General features: G+C 32.7%; 3 protein-coding genes and 1 pseudogene across 3 annotated transcripts; 2 read left to right on the forward strand and 2 right to left on the reverse strand.

Moving 5' to 3' along the window:
• The window catches only part of LOC104715704, a 5181-nt pseudogene extending 1178 nt beyond the window's left edge, over positions 1-4003 (forward strand).
• LOC104712276 lies at positions 4713-6029 on the reverse strand. Its single transcript, XM_010429133.2, has 4 exons — positions 5815-6029; positions 5471-5683; positions 5058-5394; positions 4713-4931 (listed from the first exon to the last, which is right to left on the reverse strand). Exons 1-4 carry the CDS (start codon positions 5861-5863, stop codon positions 4871-4873), a joined length of 660 nt encoding a protein of 219 aa, XP_010427435.1. The 5' UTR covers positions 5864-6029; the 3' UTR covers positions 4713-4870.
• Positions 6198-8868, reverse strand: LOC104712277 (alpha-soluble NSF attachment protein 2). Its single transcript, XM_010429134.2, has 9 exons — positions 8517-8868; positions 8099-8148; positions 7948-8020; positions 7776-7855; positions 7400-7551; positions 7018-7177; positions 6882-6929; positions 6705-6785; positions 6198-6613 (listed from the first exon to the last, which is right to left on the reverse strand). The coding sequence occupies exons 1-9, from the start codon at positions 8659-8661 to the stop codon at positions 6533-6535; spliced, it is 870 nt and encodes a 289-aa protein (XP_010427436.1). The 5' UTR covers positions 8662-8868; the 3' UTR covers positions 6198-6532.
• On the forward strand, positions 12711-14679 carry LOC104712278 (sodium-coupled neutral amino acid transporter 4-like). Its single transcript, XM_010429135.1, has 5 exons — positions 12711-13141; positions 13277-13429; positions 13512-13715; positions 13820-14285; positions 14387-14679. The coding sequence occupies exons 1-5, from the start codon at positions 12778-12780 to the stop codon at positions 14505-14507; spliced, it is 1308 nt and encodes a 435-aa protein (XP_010427437.1). The 5' UTR covers positions 12711-12777; the 3' UTR covers positions 14508-14679.

A 16432-nucleotide genomic window follows, 5' to 3' on the forward strand; every position in this document is an offset into this window, starting at 1 on the left:
TTTTTTTTTTTTTTTTTTGTTGTTGTCAAAGTCCTCAATCTCTTTGCTTAGTGGTTCCTTTCACAACTATGTGGTGTGTATGATAACGTGTTCATTTCTCAAGAGATTTGTATGTAACGAATATTTTTTCCATGTTATGTGGAATCTTAAAACGTGCAGTCATAGATAGAGCAATAAACATAAATTTGAACTTAAAAACACGAGAGAGGGATAACTTAACTAGCTTAGCTAGGGACATATTATACAAGATCAGGATCAAGACTTGCTCTACTCTTTGATGTTAGATAATTTGAGTAATAGCTGAACATATCTAACACCAAAGAAAAGATTTCATGTAACCTTCCTTCGTTCTTGCTAGTCCGATTGATTATTATTTCGGTTCAATTTGAAATTGTTTAATTTTCCCAAACCGAACAACCTGAAATACCAAATTTCTGAACTGAACCGAACAGTCCTACTAATTGAAGGCACATTTTAGCAAAGTATACTGTAAATTTCCAAATCAAATTTTACCAAGTCCCCCATATATATCGACTAGCACACATAAATACTGTAATAGTATCAATGATCAAAAATATTTGACCATGAATACAATTCAATAATGTCTTTCTCTGAGCTTATAGGCAAAATATATTTACCTGTACTGTAGTGGCATAGGAATCAAATATGTGCTTATATGAATATGAATGAGCTGTGGTTATAAACTTGGTTGGAAACTTGAAAAAGTCAAATAATAATTAAAGAAAACAGAATTTTCTAAAACATCTTACAAAACATGATGTTTGTTATATGCCACATTGACGTCAATTATCATGGGATTTTGGCGAAGAATGCCATTTTTTTCAAAAAAGTTGTCAAGAATGCTATTTTTTGTTTTCTTTCTCAAAAATGTCAGTTTGTTTGTTTTGGGAAGGAGTGAGTTGACGAAAGTGCCCTTGTCCCAAAAACTAGAGAGAACCGTACGCTGGAGAATTTAAATGGGAGTTTAAATAAATGATAATTTAGTGGGAGAGAGAGACATTAATGACCATGGGACATACATTTATGACAGCTCGGCGTTGTACATTAGTTGTTTTATGGGGTTTGGAAAGAATTAATGCAACATGGTAAGTGTGTTTTCTTTGTTAGAGTGATAATTCTGAATCGGGTGAGTGTAGACAGACGATAAATGACAAATAGTTTTGAAACAATAATAGATCCATTGATACAATCGGCTTGTGGACAAACAAAACGGGGGGTAGACAAAAGAAAAGATGGAAAGACAAAAGTGATAGTGGTGGACATGACAAAGGGTGGGATGTCCAAACATAATTCTAAGCAAACGGAGAAAGACCAACTGAAACTATGTCTACCTAAACCAGATGAAAAGTCCATCAGTAGACATAAAATTCGTAAATCACCCAGTGAAGTTGTTGATTGAGGTGACGAATACGAGTAGGAAGGAAAGAAGATCGAACATAGATAACAACAAACTGAAACATATTGCACCTCGGAAAAGACATTCATTCCAATAACTTGTCAACAAGTGAATGGACATATACCTAGGCTTCTCGAATGTGTCTACCGGACCGTCAATTGTGATGGACATGTACCTCGAATGTCGAATCTTGTCCATCAATGGATCAACGTTATTTACAGGAACTGATTCACTATGAGACCTGCAATAAGAAGCTTTTTTGGTTAACCGGATATGAGGACCTGCAATAACTTGTCAGTCAATGGTGGACAAAATACCTAAGGTGTATGTTCTTGTCCTCTGGTTGGTTATGGTCCACCAATGGATCCGACCTTCACGATGGACACATAGTGCGGTTAGCAGAGCCATAAATTTGGAAAGGTAAATTTGGTGGACCATATATAATCACGATGGACATCGTTGGTAGACATATTTGGAGGACAACATCTTTTGAAAGGACATAACCAGACAAAATGACCATAACCTAGAACGTCGAATTCAAACAAAATAAATGAGCAAAAAAATGGAATTTTAGCACATGTCTATCCGATCGTTGTCCAGCAGAGTTCAAATTGTTTCGGGTAAAAAACATATAACGAACACCAAAATAAACAAATCTTAGTTGATGGACAACCGATATACCTTTGTCTGGGTTTATGAATCTCCGTACTAGTCGTCGACGGTTCCCCTGTCGTTTCCACTGTAGCCGACGGTTCCCCCGTCGCCGCAACGGTGGAGGATTACCCGGAGAAGGGTCTGGATGAAGTAATTCATCACTTCATGACTCGAAATCGAACGTCTTTGGAGGAAACAGTGACGACTTTGGCGGAAGATGTAAAGTCTCGACGGTGGTTTGTGAAAAGAGAGAGAGCAGGAATAATTAAAGAGAGAGACAAAAAAGAGAGCAGGTTATTCTAAGGGTTGTATTATCCGATAAGATAATTAAGACCTCTGCCAACTTTATGTCACTTTGTCTCTAAAATCCCAACCTTTTTTAATATTTTTCTCTTTCAATTACTTCAACGTTGCAAATAATGGGAGAAGGGCAAAAATGTATTTTTTGTAAGGCTCTGTGGCAAGCGGGAAAAGGGTTTTGCAAAAAGTGGCATAGGAGAGAAAGATTAGCACTGTTCATGGCATGATTGACAATTTTCTCAATTATCATTCATTTCATACGAAATTAGTGAATGAGAATTGTACAAAATTTTTGCATTGATACATCTTTATCTATTTTTTCATAGATATGAGTTGTACTTGAAGATACCACTAAAGGTATTTTGCAAAAAAAAAATTGAGGATGCATAAACACTAGAAAAACTGAAACATAGATATTAGATATATTCATTAAAATAGATTATTTACGAAAATAATTAAGTATAATTTAAAGTGTGAAAGAGTTAGTTTTTTTTTAGGATAAATATGATGTTATTAATAAGGGAGGATACATATTATTCTCTCTTTACAACTTTTTTGAAATTTGAAATTCAAATCAAAATCTCAAAATGAAGTCACTAATTGACATCAATAATCAAAATCTCAAAATCTCAAAAAAAATTCAGTTTTTTTATTCTCTCTTTACAACGTTATTTCCGTCGTCAGGGTCGGAAAGGATGGTGACGAAAATAACGTCAAAATAGGTATGAGGAAGACGGTAGAGAGATCCAAGGGGAGGGATACGGTGACAGAAGACATCGGCGGCCAAACAAAGATGTCGACCACCAAAACATCATTCAATATTGCTAGTTAAATATGAAAGAGTTAGTTAAATAAAAAAAAATGCAAGATTTAGTTTTATAACTGAATTCATTAAATTTTGTTGTAGTTTTCAAAGTATTCCTTATAATTATTAGTACGTTAACTAATTTTAATTTAAAATATTAAGTGTTATTAATCATCTAAAGCGCAATATGCTCTTAAATTTAGCATAATTGAGGCTTTTTCTATGAGTTTTCCTTCAAAACTTAAGAATGAGACTGATACTGATAAAAAGAATTTCAATTACCATTAGGTAAAAGTTTCAAACAGTTGGTAATTATATTTTTTAACAAATAATTATTTTGGTCTGATTTTAATTTTATTTGGCATTTTGTTTTCTATACTTTTGAAGTTATATAAAGGTTAATAGTTAAAAATACAGAGGTTTTATTATGTATTTTATTACTGCTTTGCGTGTTTGGTCGTTGATATGTGTTTCATATCTCAAGATATGTACAAACTTTTTTCCATGTAATGTTCGTTCTATTTTCCAATTGTTTATATTTTTCATAAAACGTGCAGTCAAAGATAGAGTAATAATTAATAAACATGAATTTGAACAGCACAAGTCACACTTTTATAAGACGTAGTCATAAAATCAAACAAATAATCGAGACATGAATTGAAAATCCTTATATTGCAGGTGACACATAAGTTTACATGGGGAAGTTTCTGCAAAGAGAAATATAATTTCAAGGTGAGAATAAATAATCCAGAGGTCGATTATGCTTTTATGAGTTTATCATTGCTTTGCTTGTTATGGTCGATGACAACGAGAATTGGTGTTTGTAATATATATTGTCTGTCCTCAATCTCTTTGCTTAGTGGTTCCTTTCACAATCTATGTGGTGTGTAATGATAACGTGTTCATTTTTCAAGACATAAATTTGTATTGTATGTAAAGCAATAAACAATAAACATAAATTTGAACGAAAAAAACACGAGAGGGATAACTTAACTTAACTAGCTAGCTAGCTAGGGACATATTATACAATACAAGCAAGCTTATTGACAGTGTCACGACGGCTAGTCCTCAGGATCAGGATGTGCTCCTCTACTCTTTGATGTTAGTTACAGTATTTGAGTAATCTCGCTAAAAATATCTAACACCAAAGAAAGGTTTCAATGTAACCTTCCTTCTTGCTAGTCCGACTGATTATTTTTATTTCGGTTCAATTTGAAATTCTTTAATTTTCCCAACCCGAACAACCTGAAATACCAAATTTCTGAACCAAACCGAACAGTCCTACTAACGAAATCAAATTTTACTAAGTCACCCATATATATATATATCGACTAGCACACATAAACAATAGTATCAATGATCAAAAACTATTTGACCATGATTACAATTAAAATTAATGTCTTTGTCTGAGCTTATAGGCAAAGTATATTTTCTCTGAGCTTATAGGCAAAGTATATTTATTTATACCTGTAGTGGCATAGGATGTAGTGTAATAAATATGTGCTCAAAATGAGAATATGAATGAGCTGTGTAATATAAGCAAATTGGCGCAAGCTAATTAAAATAACACTAATTCAAAAGATTACTAGTATAAACAAAGATTACATATTGTTCAAACAAGTTTAACTAAAATTAAAAATAGAAAAAGCATTACTGTATGTTCCTTAATAGCCGGCGGGACTAGTGTTCGTTCTTTAATAGCCTGTCTTCTTCCTCGTACGAGACAGCGTCGCCAGAAACTTGCTGGAGAGTTTGCTGGTAAACAGAGCAAACAAAAACAGTAAAATTTAGGTTTGCTGATGATTGATGATAAAGACATAAGAGAGACATTATATAAAATTGATTGCTAAACTAAAAATGGTAAAAATGTTGTTAACTTACTTGATCCGACGTTTCTTCTTCAGCTGATTCCATTTGGCACATCGAGGACAAAAGCTGCTTCCGGTTTTATTGATAGGATTCCCTCCATTCGATAAGCTGTTCCAAAGCCAAACCGATGTTGCAGTAGAGAGAAGCAGACCTGATGCGTTTCGAGGGTGAGACAGGAGGATATTGTTGTCTCTTTTCTTGAAAAGCACCAATATATCCACAAAATCTTCATCGTAGGAGATGTCGTCTTCGTTGGAGATGATCAACAAATTGGTTCGATTGTCTCTGTGATTGATTCCCCACATGCAGACATCTTTAAACATGGAGTTCATGTTTGACCATCTCCAATCTGGAAAGCAAAATTAATTGAACGCAATACGACGGACGAAGGGTTTTGTTTGGTTTTCAAATTTAAAAAAAAAAACCTGGCTGGATAAGCTTGATGTTGGCAGATTCAAACTCTTCTTTATTGATCTGCTGCTCCCCACCACTAGAAGAAGTATAAGCAACTATGGTAACCTTACCGGTGTAACCATTATTCTTGAGAGCTAATTTGATGTTATCAGAGATTGAAGCAGGTGTTAGATCTTTAGGGATTGGGCAATCATCCAGGTCCCAGAAGACTCCTGTCTCAGCTTCTGATATATACGAAACAAAAATCAAATAAAATTAAGCAACTTGACCCAAATAAATACCTATACATCATCCCACTAGTTTATTTACGACAAATCGAGATCAGAATTATCAGATGACAGAAATAATAGCTTACTAGCGAATTCCGGGAACAAGGAAGACATGGTTTGGGCGGAGGTAGACATAGATGTGGCTGTGGCTGTGGCTGCGGCTGCGGTGAGGAACTGCGGATTTTAAGAGCCTTCTGGGTTTTTTTTTGTTTATCGACGGATGAATAGAGTAGAGAGACTCTCTCTCTCGGCGATTAAGGGTATAAAGGTACCCATATTGACCAAAATATCCCCTCTCTATTCGATTTCTTACAAACATCATTAAGGGTATTAAGGTTGTTGTGCCAAGTCGTTTGTTTGAATTCATTGTTCTTCATTTGAGAGTTCTCTCTGTATTTATGTATGTACTTCTTTCTATTCCAATTGTTTTTTCCCTTTTTTTTTTGTGCAGTTAAATATAAAAGAACAATAAGAAGACAACCCACAACTTTATTAGATGTAAACGTAACAATTACGAAGACCTTAAAACCTCTCTCGATTCATCAAATCTTTGAAAGAAGAAGAATCTCTTTAACCAAAACAAAAAAACTTCAACAGACTTGAGTAGTTCCCATAAATGAAGTGATGAGATAGAGAGAACAAATGTAGAGCGTTCAATACCAAACCTCTTAAGAAACCTTTAAAACTCAAACCAGACAGACACAATCAAATCAACGGAAGAGTCGGATATCAAGTATCGAACATAGCGATAATACAAACCGGGAAATCACTAAAACGCAACGCTCTGGATAAAGATGTTGTTGTTTAGGTAAGGTCATCCTCCTCCAGCTCCTTGGCCTTGAGCTTCTCCTTCACCCTCAACAACATGGTTGTCTTCCATGAATCCTGCATTTGATACCAATTCCATGATCAAGAAACAGACATAGTTAAAAAAGATAATCACATTCAATAGTACGTGGTTTACTGCCCTCCTTACCAGCGGAGTCATGCTATCAAATTCCTTAACAACGTCTGTGAACTTTGCGATGTCTTCTTCATCGATAGCAGAAGCAAGGTCCTATTCATGTGAATAAATGTACAAAACTTATCATACTTCATGTAAGCTACTCCACTATCTCTCTTTTTTTTGAAAAACTCAATGTTTATACTTTACCGCTAAAAACTTGCATTCCCGTGTTCCTGAAAAAGTCGGATCCAGATCCTGCAAGGAAAGCAGAAGTTAGAAAACATGTCATAGTTACTCAACAGAATGCTGATGTTACGGGTGTTTGCTGTGGAAGAAGAAAAACCTGATATTTCTCCAGCGCATTAGTGATGGAAACAACATCGGCTTTGCATAAGTGACACATGCCAGCAGTGAGAAGATAGCCCTTGACTGAATACTTAAGCAAGTTATTGTTAAGTGAATGACGTGCTATTTCTTCATAAATCTTGATTGCCTTCTCATATCTATCAAAGAATACAACAAGCACATTATCAATCAATCCGTCCCTAAGTAGAGAAAACGCTATAACTGCTGTTCATGCATATAGAACACCACGATTCCAAACAAAGTCGAGTTTGTGGATTGACAATTCGATTTTAACAGGGTTCCATCTGAGTACTGTAAGCACTTCAATACCAAAGGATACGAAAGCAAAAAAAAAAAAGCGTAAGGTGCCAAAATCTTACTGCTCCAGCTGGGCAGCATATTGTGCAACCTTTAGATTGCACTGGTTTGCAGAAGTGGTCACTTCTTCATTTTGAAAGAATTCAGCTGCCTTTTCAAAGTAAGCAATAGCCTGCTCTAACTTCTGATCAGATTCATAATACTCAGCAATTTCCTGTCAAAAGTTTAAAAAAAAAAACCAATTAATGTACCTATTAGTACAATTACAGAAAGTCAGTACCAAGCTCACTAAAGTGTATAAAAAAAAGAAACAAAATACGACTGGATCCAACATGCATAAAGAAACAGTAACCATCGAGGAAATACTGAACAAGTGTCCCAACAAAAGTATCTTCTCAGTATAATATCTTATTAATGCTCAAAAGAGACACATGATACCTTGTAATATCTTGCAGCCATGTTGAGTCTCCCTATCTCACAAAATATATTCACTGCTCGTTCTAGGCAAGATGCAGCCTCTGCATATAAGGTCATGGTAATATTAGTACGCATGATAATCACTCTTGTATTACTGAGATGTCAAAATTTACAAAAGTGGCTTTATACATACCATTTGTGTCAACTTTCTTGTAGCATTTCGCAGCCTCAGCATAAGCGTTAGCAGCATCGTGTTTGCTGTCTGACTGTAGATGCAGATCAATGTTATCAAATAAATCCACACATTCTTTCAGTTACCACATATGTGTTGCCAAAGAATTTACCTTTAAGTGACAATCAGCAAGTTTTAAATAAGCTTTTCCAGCTTGATCCCCTAAAAACACAAATCACATATCAAACACATAAGCAAAGATAATTGAACAATCATTAGAAGGAACAAAAAAAAACATGAATCCTCTATATTAAAACTCAACCAAACAGAACAATCTAAATGTTGAATCTCGAATTTTCAATTCTCGTATGCAATTACCAATTACAAATTTTTAACAGATCAAAATCGACCTAATATAAACCTAGATGATACTAACTCTTATCTCTCACATGACCATATAGACGAATCAACGCAACTGATGAAACCTAAGATCAAACGTCCTCAATTTTTCAACTTTTCTTCCTCATCATCAACAAACAAAACAAAACCAATCAGATGAATACAATAATCAAACAGAAATTGGAAATTACATGATTTGGCGAGCTTATAGGAATTAGCTGCTTTCTCGAGCAGATCAGCAGCATCCTCATACTTAGATCCAAATATTCCCCATCCGTTGAGCTTCTTCTCTGCTTTCTTCTCGAATTCCTCCGCTCTCACCAGATGATCTCCCATATATTTTTTTTTTTTGTTTCCTCCCGAAACTCTTGACTCGGGAAATTTTCACTCCGGTTCACCTCCGATCGTGTACTTCTTTACCTCCCCAGACTCCGATTGGTTTCTTTTTTTCTTCCTCGAGAGATAGATTGCTTTGATGGATTCGCTGCGGCAGCGATTAGAGAGATATGATATGAGAATCGATCGAGAGCAAAAAATCAAGACACGCTTCGGTAGGGGAAAAGATTTTTCAACCGATTCAGATGGGCCGAAATCGGTTTTCAAATATGGGCTTTGTTTTTTTTAAACCCCAATTAGCCCAATCGGTTGTTTATCTAATTACGGTTAGTAACGTTGTTAGCTGGAAGGATATATAATTAACAGCTACCGTTAGGATTTTAATTTTTATATAGAAATAGAGCGCATTGTATTTTTTTTTTGGTTCGTTAAATTGGAAATATACAGAAACCTTTCCATGCAAAAAAGAGTAAACTGAACCTGTATAAGTGGGAAAATAGATAAAATGTTATATATATATATATATTTTCTACTTATTGAACCAGATGCAATCATGTATTCTGTTTATTTGCGAATTTTTTTAAAAATCTCAATTTAAATTAGACTAACAATCCCCTATATAATAAAACAGAAGTACACAACTTTTTTTTAGACTATATAATTTTTATAAATTGGGTATAAAATAGGTTATAGATTGGCTACAAAAAAAAGTTATAGATTAATTGGTCAATGTGTGGGCTATATGAATACATTTAAGAATATCCTAAAGAATCTTTTTAAAGGAAATATTCCAATGATTTAAAAAATTTCTAAAATAAAATCTTTAGTATTCCATATATTGTTACAAAATATATACGATTAGGCAATTTATCAAACTTAATCGTGATTTTCGAGATCTTATCGTGCAGTTGAAAATAAAATATTACGTAAGCACGTATCATATTAAAAAAACTTTCACCAAACATGTTCAAATATTAAAATAAAAACAAACAATAAACATAACAATTTCTCATACATAAAATTACAAAATTAACAATATAAAAGCCATCATATTTAGCATATGGTTTTGTTACATAATATTTTTCCAATTTTTTTAAAAAACAATCATATAAATTATATTTTATTCTAAAATTATAATATAAATAAAAGGAATTTCAATCTGTGCTCTAGCACGGATCCTATCTAGTAGCCATATTATAGAAACAGATTCGATAAATATGAACTGACAAAAAGAAAAAAAAAATTATATATATGAACTGACAAACTTTGGTACTCTGTGCGTTAGAGACCGGAGATCACATAAAATGATAGAAAAATAAACTTTAGTAGTACTGTTCTGTTTTTCGTGTATCATGTTTTGCATTTGACATTCAATATTCGTTGTCCTTTCGTTTTCATTCGATGAAAAGTGTCGAAGAGACTGTCTGTTCTAAAGTTTAATTATTACACGTGACGTGAGCCATCTTTGAGGCCGCCAATGATTATAGTGTATTTCATTTTATCAACGAGACTTTTTTAAAAACACATTTGTTTTGGAGTACTAGTATATGCTTTAATTAAAAAAATATAGACTATATAAACTGATAAAAAATGAGATCAGAAACGGTAAAAAACAGTTATGGCCACTTTCTCGTCTAGATGCATTCTTAAGAGGTCCAAGTGGCACATTGATTGGAGTTAGACCAATTATATTTATTTCGTATTTGTTCTATAGTTCTATGGTTTTGTTTATTAAATACGAACATTTTAGGTGTAATTTTTCTTATTTTAGTGTAATGTTTATAGTTTATACGTTTTTCAACAACGTGACGAAAGACCATTTTTAGTGATCCTCTCACTGACATATCTAAGTAAAGTTCTCTTTTGATAAGTTCTAAAAAATTGCTAGGTGTCACTTTCTTTTTAAAAATGTGTGTCATTTTTAAAAAAATATTTTTAACGTATTTTTTTCAAATGATTTAATATGATATACATTATATTATTTATATTTAAGACAAAATATAAATTTACTATTATACATTACAAGATGTTCAATTTATTCTTTTATTTGTGTAGCATATTTCTCAAAATAATGATTTTCTCTTTTATTTATTTACTTTAATAAAAATGATTAACATGATATGATTATTACATTATTTTGTAAATTGATTCTAATTAAAACAAACTAAAATATATTTAAATATATATAATTTATAAATATTTAGAGAGAAATAACTAAAGTATATGTCTTTTAAAGAAAAAAATGAAATATATATATATATATATATTATTAGTTATATATTTAAAAAATAATAAATGAATTATTTTTGAACTTTCTCACATATTTTATTAAATATCATATTCTATCACATATATTGTAACTCTCATATTAATTTTACTAGGTTTAAATTTCTATCATATATTTTTAGTTATATTAACTTAAAAATTATTACTTAAAACAACAAAGAAATGAATTTTTAGTGAACCTTCTCACATATTTTAGTAAATTTCATATTCTATCACATATTTTGTAACTCTCATATTAATAATCATATCCATCTTGAAGATTTTTAAAAATATGATATAAATTTCAAGATAGAAAACAATATGAGATTTATTTATTCTTTATTATAATCATATCACAATTTATTATATGTATTAATTCTTTAAAATGTAACTGCCATAATGTTTGCCAGGAAAAAAAGACTTATTGATGTCAAAAAAAATGAAACCCTCAACATTTTAATACACTTTAATTTATGAATTGCAATACAATTTATGCTTTATTTGACAACATATTTTGTAAGTAAATATATTACTAATGAGGCATCATTTATCAATATTGTATATAATTACCATAACATTGTAATTTTCAATAAATTTTAGTGATTCAAGAATAAAATATTTGTTTTAGAATTTTAAAACAAAAGAAAATTTTATTCTTAAATAATTTCAAGATATTAAACAATAATTAAATTTTTTATTTTTCTTTAATAATAATAATTATCACAATTTATTGCATATTAATTCTGTAAAATGCAACTCCCATGATGTTTGACAAAAAAAATTAAAAAACTTTCAACATATTGATACACTTTAATGTATTAATTTCATACAATTATGTTTTACAAAAAGTAGGAAGAAAAACACAAAGAATATCTATGGCATATATTCTCTTTGACCAAAAAAAAAAAAACTAAAAATCTCCAGTGATCCTGATGATTTATTGATACCACAAATTTCTCTATAAATAGGAAGACAAATTCTTCATCATATTCTACCTCTCACATAAATTTTTAAATTTTGTAATATCACTTTTTGTTTAACTAAAATATCTTATATTTTTTTCTCATTTATATGACTTTTATAGGTTTTGAAACAAATAAGTATAGTTAAAATTTTGGATATGTGTGAAAAAGCTAGATGAATAAGGTCTAAGGCACATGATACATTCTCACTTTTAGAAGAGACACAAGGTATTTTGTATCTTCTTTATCCTTTGTTTTTCTTTTTGTTCATGTCTTGAAATTAGTAAATATTGTTTAAAATGCTTATTTTGTGTATCAATATTGTACTTTGTTTCTTTTGATCTATTTGATAAATTTTTAGTATAAAAATTATAAATTTTAAATAATAGTTCATAAAATCTAATAGATTTTTAGTTTTCAATTACTCTATCAATATTGTATTTTGTTTTTTTTTTATCTATTTGATAAATTTTTAATATAAAAATCTTAAATTCTAGATAATAATTCAAAAAATCTAATAGATTTTTAGTTTACAGTTAATATATCTTATTTACACAATATTATATTTTAAAATAACTAAATATATTTTAATATTTGTTTTACTAACACGTTGCGTGGGACTTTTTCTAGGAAATAAATAAATTAGACCAGCCTGTCCGGTTTCCCAATGGTCAAATATCATTTTCCCTGTGTTACCCCCAACAGCAAATGCTGAAGGCATAATACCCCCAGGGTATATCTGTACTTTTCATTATTAACCCGTGTGGGCTATATGAAGCCGTTTCCTCACAAGTCACAACAACAACCCAAAAAAAGAAAGCTTCTTCTTCCCGCCGGCAAATTTTTTTAAGTTTCCCCGGCGGTTGGTTAGTAAAAAAAAACAAAAAAAATGTCACCACAGATCGAAACTCATCTCTTGCCTAAGCAAGAAGAGCCTTCGTCTGAGAAGAATGGATCATCCACCTCAGGCATCGTTTTTAACTTGTCGACGAGCATAATTGGAACCGGAATAATGTCAATGCCGGCGGCGTTTAAGGTTCTCGGAATCATCCCAGCGTTTTCGATAATCACGATCGTAGCTTGGCTTTCCACAATTTCTGCTGGCTTTCTCATGAAATCAACACTCGCCGGAGGATCAACTACGTACGCCGGAGTTATGAAAGAGTCGTTTGGCAAAACAGGATCCGTCGCTGTACAGCTTGCTACGACGGTTGCTACTTTTGGTTGTATTATTGTAATCTCCATTATTATTGGTAAACTATTTTGGATCTAACTTTAGTTTAGAGGTTTAGTTCTGCTACTATTTGAGCTTAACAAACAGATTTGCTGAGTTTGGATTTGTGTGTGTGTGTGTGTGTGTGTCTACTCTCTCTCTCTCTCTCTCTCAGGAGATGTGCTTTCGGGTAATGAAAATGGAGGATCTGAGCATGTTGGAGTTTTGCAAGAATGGTTTGGTTCTTGCTGGTGGAACACGAGAATCTTCGCTTTGTTGTTTGTCTACTGCTTCGTCTTGCTTCCTTTGGTCTTGTGCAGACGTGTTGGTAAAGTTTCTATGATTTAAAACCTAGAAGTTAATCGTGTTTATGAGATTGTTGATTGTTTTTTTGTAAATGGGTTATGTAGAAAGACTAGCATTTAGTTCTGCGGTATCGTTCCTTCTTGCGGTTCTGTTTGTTGTCATTAGCTCCGTGCTGACGATCTCCGCGTTAGTGAATGGGGAAACGAAGAATACAAGACTATTCCCAGAGTTGAACAATGGAGGATCGTTTTGGAAACTCTTTACAGCTTCCCCTGTTATAGTAACAGCCTTCACGTTTCATTTCAATGGTATAAGACCCAGCCTCTTACACCGAATCGGTTATTGCTTCTCTGTTTTTTTTTTGTCCTGTTTCTGAGTTTGGTGTTGTGATGAATAATAATGCATTATGCAGTTCATCCAATTGGATTCGAGCTAAAAGATCCATTACATGTGATCCCAGCAACTAAGTTCTCTGTCATCTTGTGCGCTGCAATCTACTTCGCCACTGGACTCTTCGGGTATCTTCTGTTTGGAGATGCAACCATGTCAGATGTTCTAGTGAACTTTGACCAGAGCTCTGGTTCTTCCATTGGTTCTCTTCTCAATGACGTTGTCAGACTCAGCTACGCGCTTCACCTCATGCTTGTCTTTCCTCTCATAAACTTCTCATTGAGAGCAAATCTCGATGAACTCTTGTTCCCCAAGAAGCCTTCCTTGGTAAATGACTCAAAAAGATTCGTCGGACTCACTCTGGCTCTCCTGATTTGCTGTTTCTTGTCTGCAATCGCTGTGCCGGACATTTGGTACTTCTTTCAGTTCTTGGGATCAACCACCACTGTTTCAATAGCATTTATATTTCCAGCCGCCATTGTTCTAAGGTACATCAGCTCTGTCATCTTTACTATATATACTACCTTTATTAGATGAAATTTGCTGCAAAAATCGTTATTTAACTTGTTTTCTAATTTTGTAATGGCAGGAATGTCCATGGCGTATCGACTTCAAGAGAGAAGCTCGTAGCTGCGATAATGCTTGTGCTTGCAGTTGCTACTAGCATTATTGCTATTTGGACAACTTTATACAGCCTCGCAGCAAACTAATCGTTGAAAAAAGTTTTGCAAATAGTCCCCTCTATGATCACTTCAAAGAAATCTGTAAAATAATTAGCTTTCTCTCTCCCAAGCATTTCTGTTTATATCTTTGTGAAATAGGTTTTGTCAGGAAAAGCAATGTAATAGCTATAGAAAGTGCAATATTTTGTTGCTACTTGAATCAGGGAAAGATAAATTGTTACGATTCTTTAAAAGGTATCTTCTTGCATACCATTATGAATGAACAAAGAACATATGAATCAGACATTATTGAGTATTGAGAATTGAAGCTTTGATTTATCTGAATCAAGACTATGTATTCTTTTCATCCAGAACAAAAGAAAAATGAAGAGTTCTATTAGATGGAAAAAGGGAAGACAAAAGGATACAGTTCTTCAAAAGCTTACCACTATGGTCTATGGAGATACCTAGACTTATGAATCTTGAACTATCCCAGTTTTCTAAAGAATATCTCAGTTGGGAGAGACAGCGAGGTTTTTCTCATCTAGCTTCTCAAGTATTTGACTTGTATGTTGAAATGACTGAATCTTCCAAGGAATCTCTGTGGAGTCGATTTGACAATAGAGAGTGCTCCATTAGAGTCCAGGAACTTGGCAGCTTCATCTGTAGGCAAGGAGAGTTGAAAATCCAGAAGCATTTGGAATTAAGCATGCTCAAGAAGATTAAAAGAGTTAACAATCGTGAGGTTTTTTTTTTTTTGTTTGCATCATTGGCGGCTATCTCTTCTAAAAAGTTGATTATATCCAATGAAATCGATGGAAAATGCAGAAGTAGAAGAATCACAAAAGAACGTGTTTAAAACAAGAAAGAATTGCCTGATTTAGAAAGAGCAGCAACATTTGTATTTGGTTCATTAAATTGGAAATATACATAAACCCTTGCATGGCAAAACAAAAGAGAGCAAATTGAACCTGTTTATAAATAAAAGGTTTATTCTTTCGTATATTCTCTACTTAATTATGTACGTACCACAGATATATATAGTGTTCTGTTTACTTTTACAAAATCAAACGAAAAGTGTCAAGTTAAGCTCTAGACTAACAACAATAGACATACAATATATCAAAGCAAATTCAATAAATATGAACGGACTAACCTGATACTAGGCCTGGGCATTCGGTTAACCATTCGGTTTCGGTTCGGTTGTATTCGGTTTCGGTTATTTTGGATATAGTAATATAGTAACCATTTGGATATTTTTGAAATTTCGGTTCGGTTCGGTTCGGTTTCTTTCGGTTCGGTTTCGGTTTGGTTATTTAAATAAATAACCATAACTAACATAAATTATATTAACATTAACCAAATAAACCAAATATAACCAAAACTAACCGAATATAACCAAAATTAACCAAATATACAATAACAAAAATACAAAAAAGGGAAAAATATGGATTCAATTTTACAAAATAGTATTTAACTTTGTAAATTCAAAATAATAACATTTACATATATTGATTATTTAAAATATTTAATTGTTTTGAATCTAGAAATAATTTATATTTTAAGTTTATTTTATAGTTTTGCATAATATTAAGTATATAATATTTGATATCTTCTAGGTTTTCGGATATTTCGGTTAACCATTTAATTGTCGGTTCGGTTCGGTTCGGTTTCGGTTAGTTTGGATATAGATTTTTACTAACCATTCGGGTATTTGAATAATTTCGGTTCGGTTCGGTTTGGTTTTTTTCGGTTCGGTTTCGGTCGGTTATTTGGTTATCGGTTATTTTGCCCAGCCCTACCTGATACTGTGCGCTAGAGAACGACGATCATATAAAAACAAAACTTTAGTAGTACTGTTTTGTTTCGTGTATCACGTTTTCAATAAAGCATTCGACATAACGAACACGTGAGAGCCATCTTCGTGGCCGCCAATTATAATGATTATACCCTCCAGGCCCCCAAACCCCCCC

This window comes from Camelina sativa, chromosome 9 (assembly GCF_000633955.1).
Source record: "Camelina sativa cultivar DH55 chromosome 9, Cs, whole genome shotgun sequence".
Classification (NCBI taxonomy): Eukaryota; Viridiplantae; Streptophyta; class Magnoliopsida; order Brassicales; family Brassicaceae; genus Camelina; species Camelina sativa.

Excerpts from the sequence above, each read along its gene's own strand:
- LOC104712276 (XM_010429133.2), bottom strand. The coding sequence starts at position 5,863 with ATGTCTACCTCCGCCCAAACCATGTCTTCCTTGTTCCCGGAATTCGCT. Across the intron at positions 5,684-5,814 it reads CTTGTTCCCGGAATTCGCTA|AAGCTGAGACAGGAGTCTTC; the intron begins GTAAGCTATTAT and ends CGTATATATCAG. Across the intron at positions 4,932-5,057 it reads AAGAAGAAACGTCGGATCAA|CAAACTCTCCAGCAAGTTTC; the intron begins GTAAGTTAACAA and ends TCTGTTTACCAG.
- LOC104712278 (XM_010429135.1), top strand. The coding sequence starts at position 12,778 with ATGTCACCACAGATCGAAACTCATCTCTTGCCTAAGCAAGAAGAGCCT. Across the intron at positions 13,142-13,276 it reads TGTAATCTCCATTATTATTG|GAGATGTGCTTTCGGGTAAT; the intron begins GTAAACTATTTT and ends TCTCTCTCTCAG. Across the intron at positions 13,716-13,819 it reads CTTCACGTTTCATTTCAATG|TTCATCCAATTGGATTCGAG; the intron begins GTATAAGACCCA and ends TGCATTATGCAG.
- LOC104712277 (XM_010429134.2), bottom strand. The coding sequence starts at position 8,661 with ATGGGAGATCATCTGGTGAGAGCGGAGGAATTCGAGAAGAAAGCAGAG. Across the intron at positions 8,149-8,516 it reads CTATAAGCTCGCCAAATCAT|GGGATCAAGCTGGAAAAGCT; the intron begins GTAATTTCCAAT and ends TTGTGTTTTTAG. Across the intron at positions 6,930-7,017 it reads ATGCGCTGGAGAAATATCAG|GATCTGGATCCGACTTTTTC; the intron begins GTTTTTCTTCTT and ends CTTTCCTTGCAG.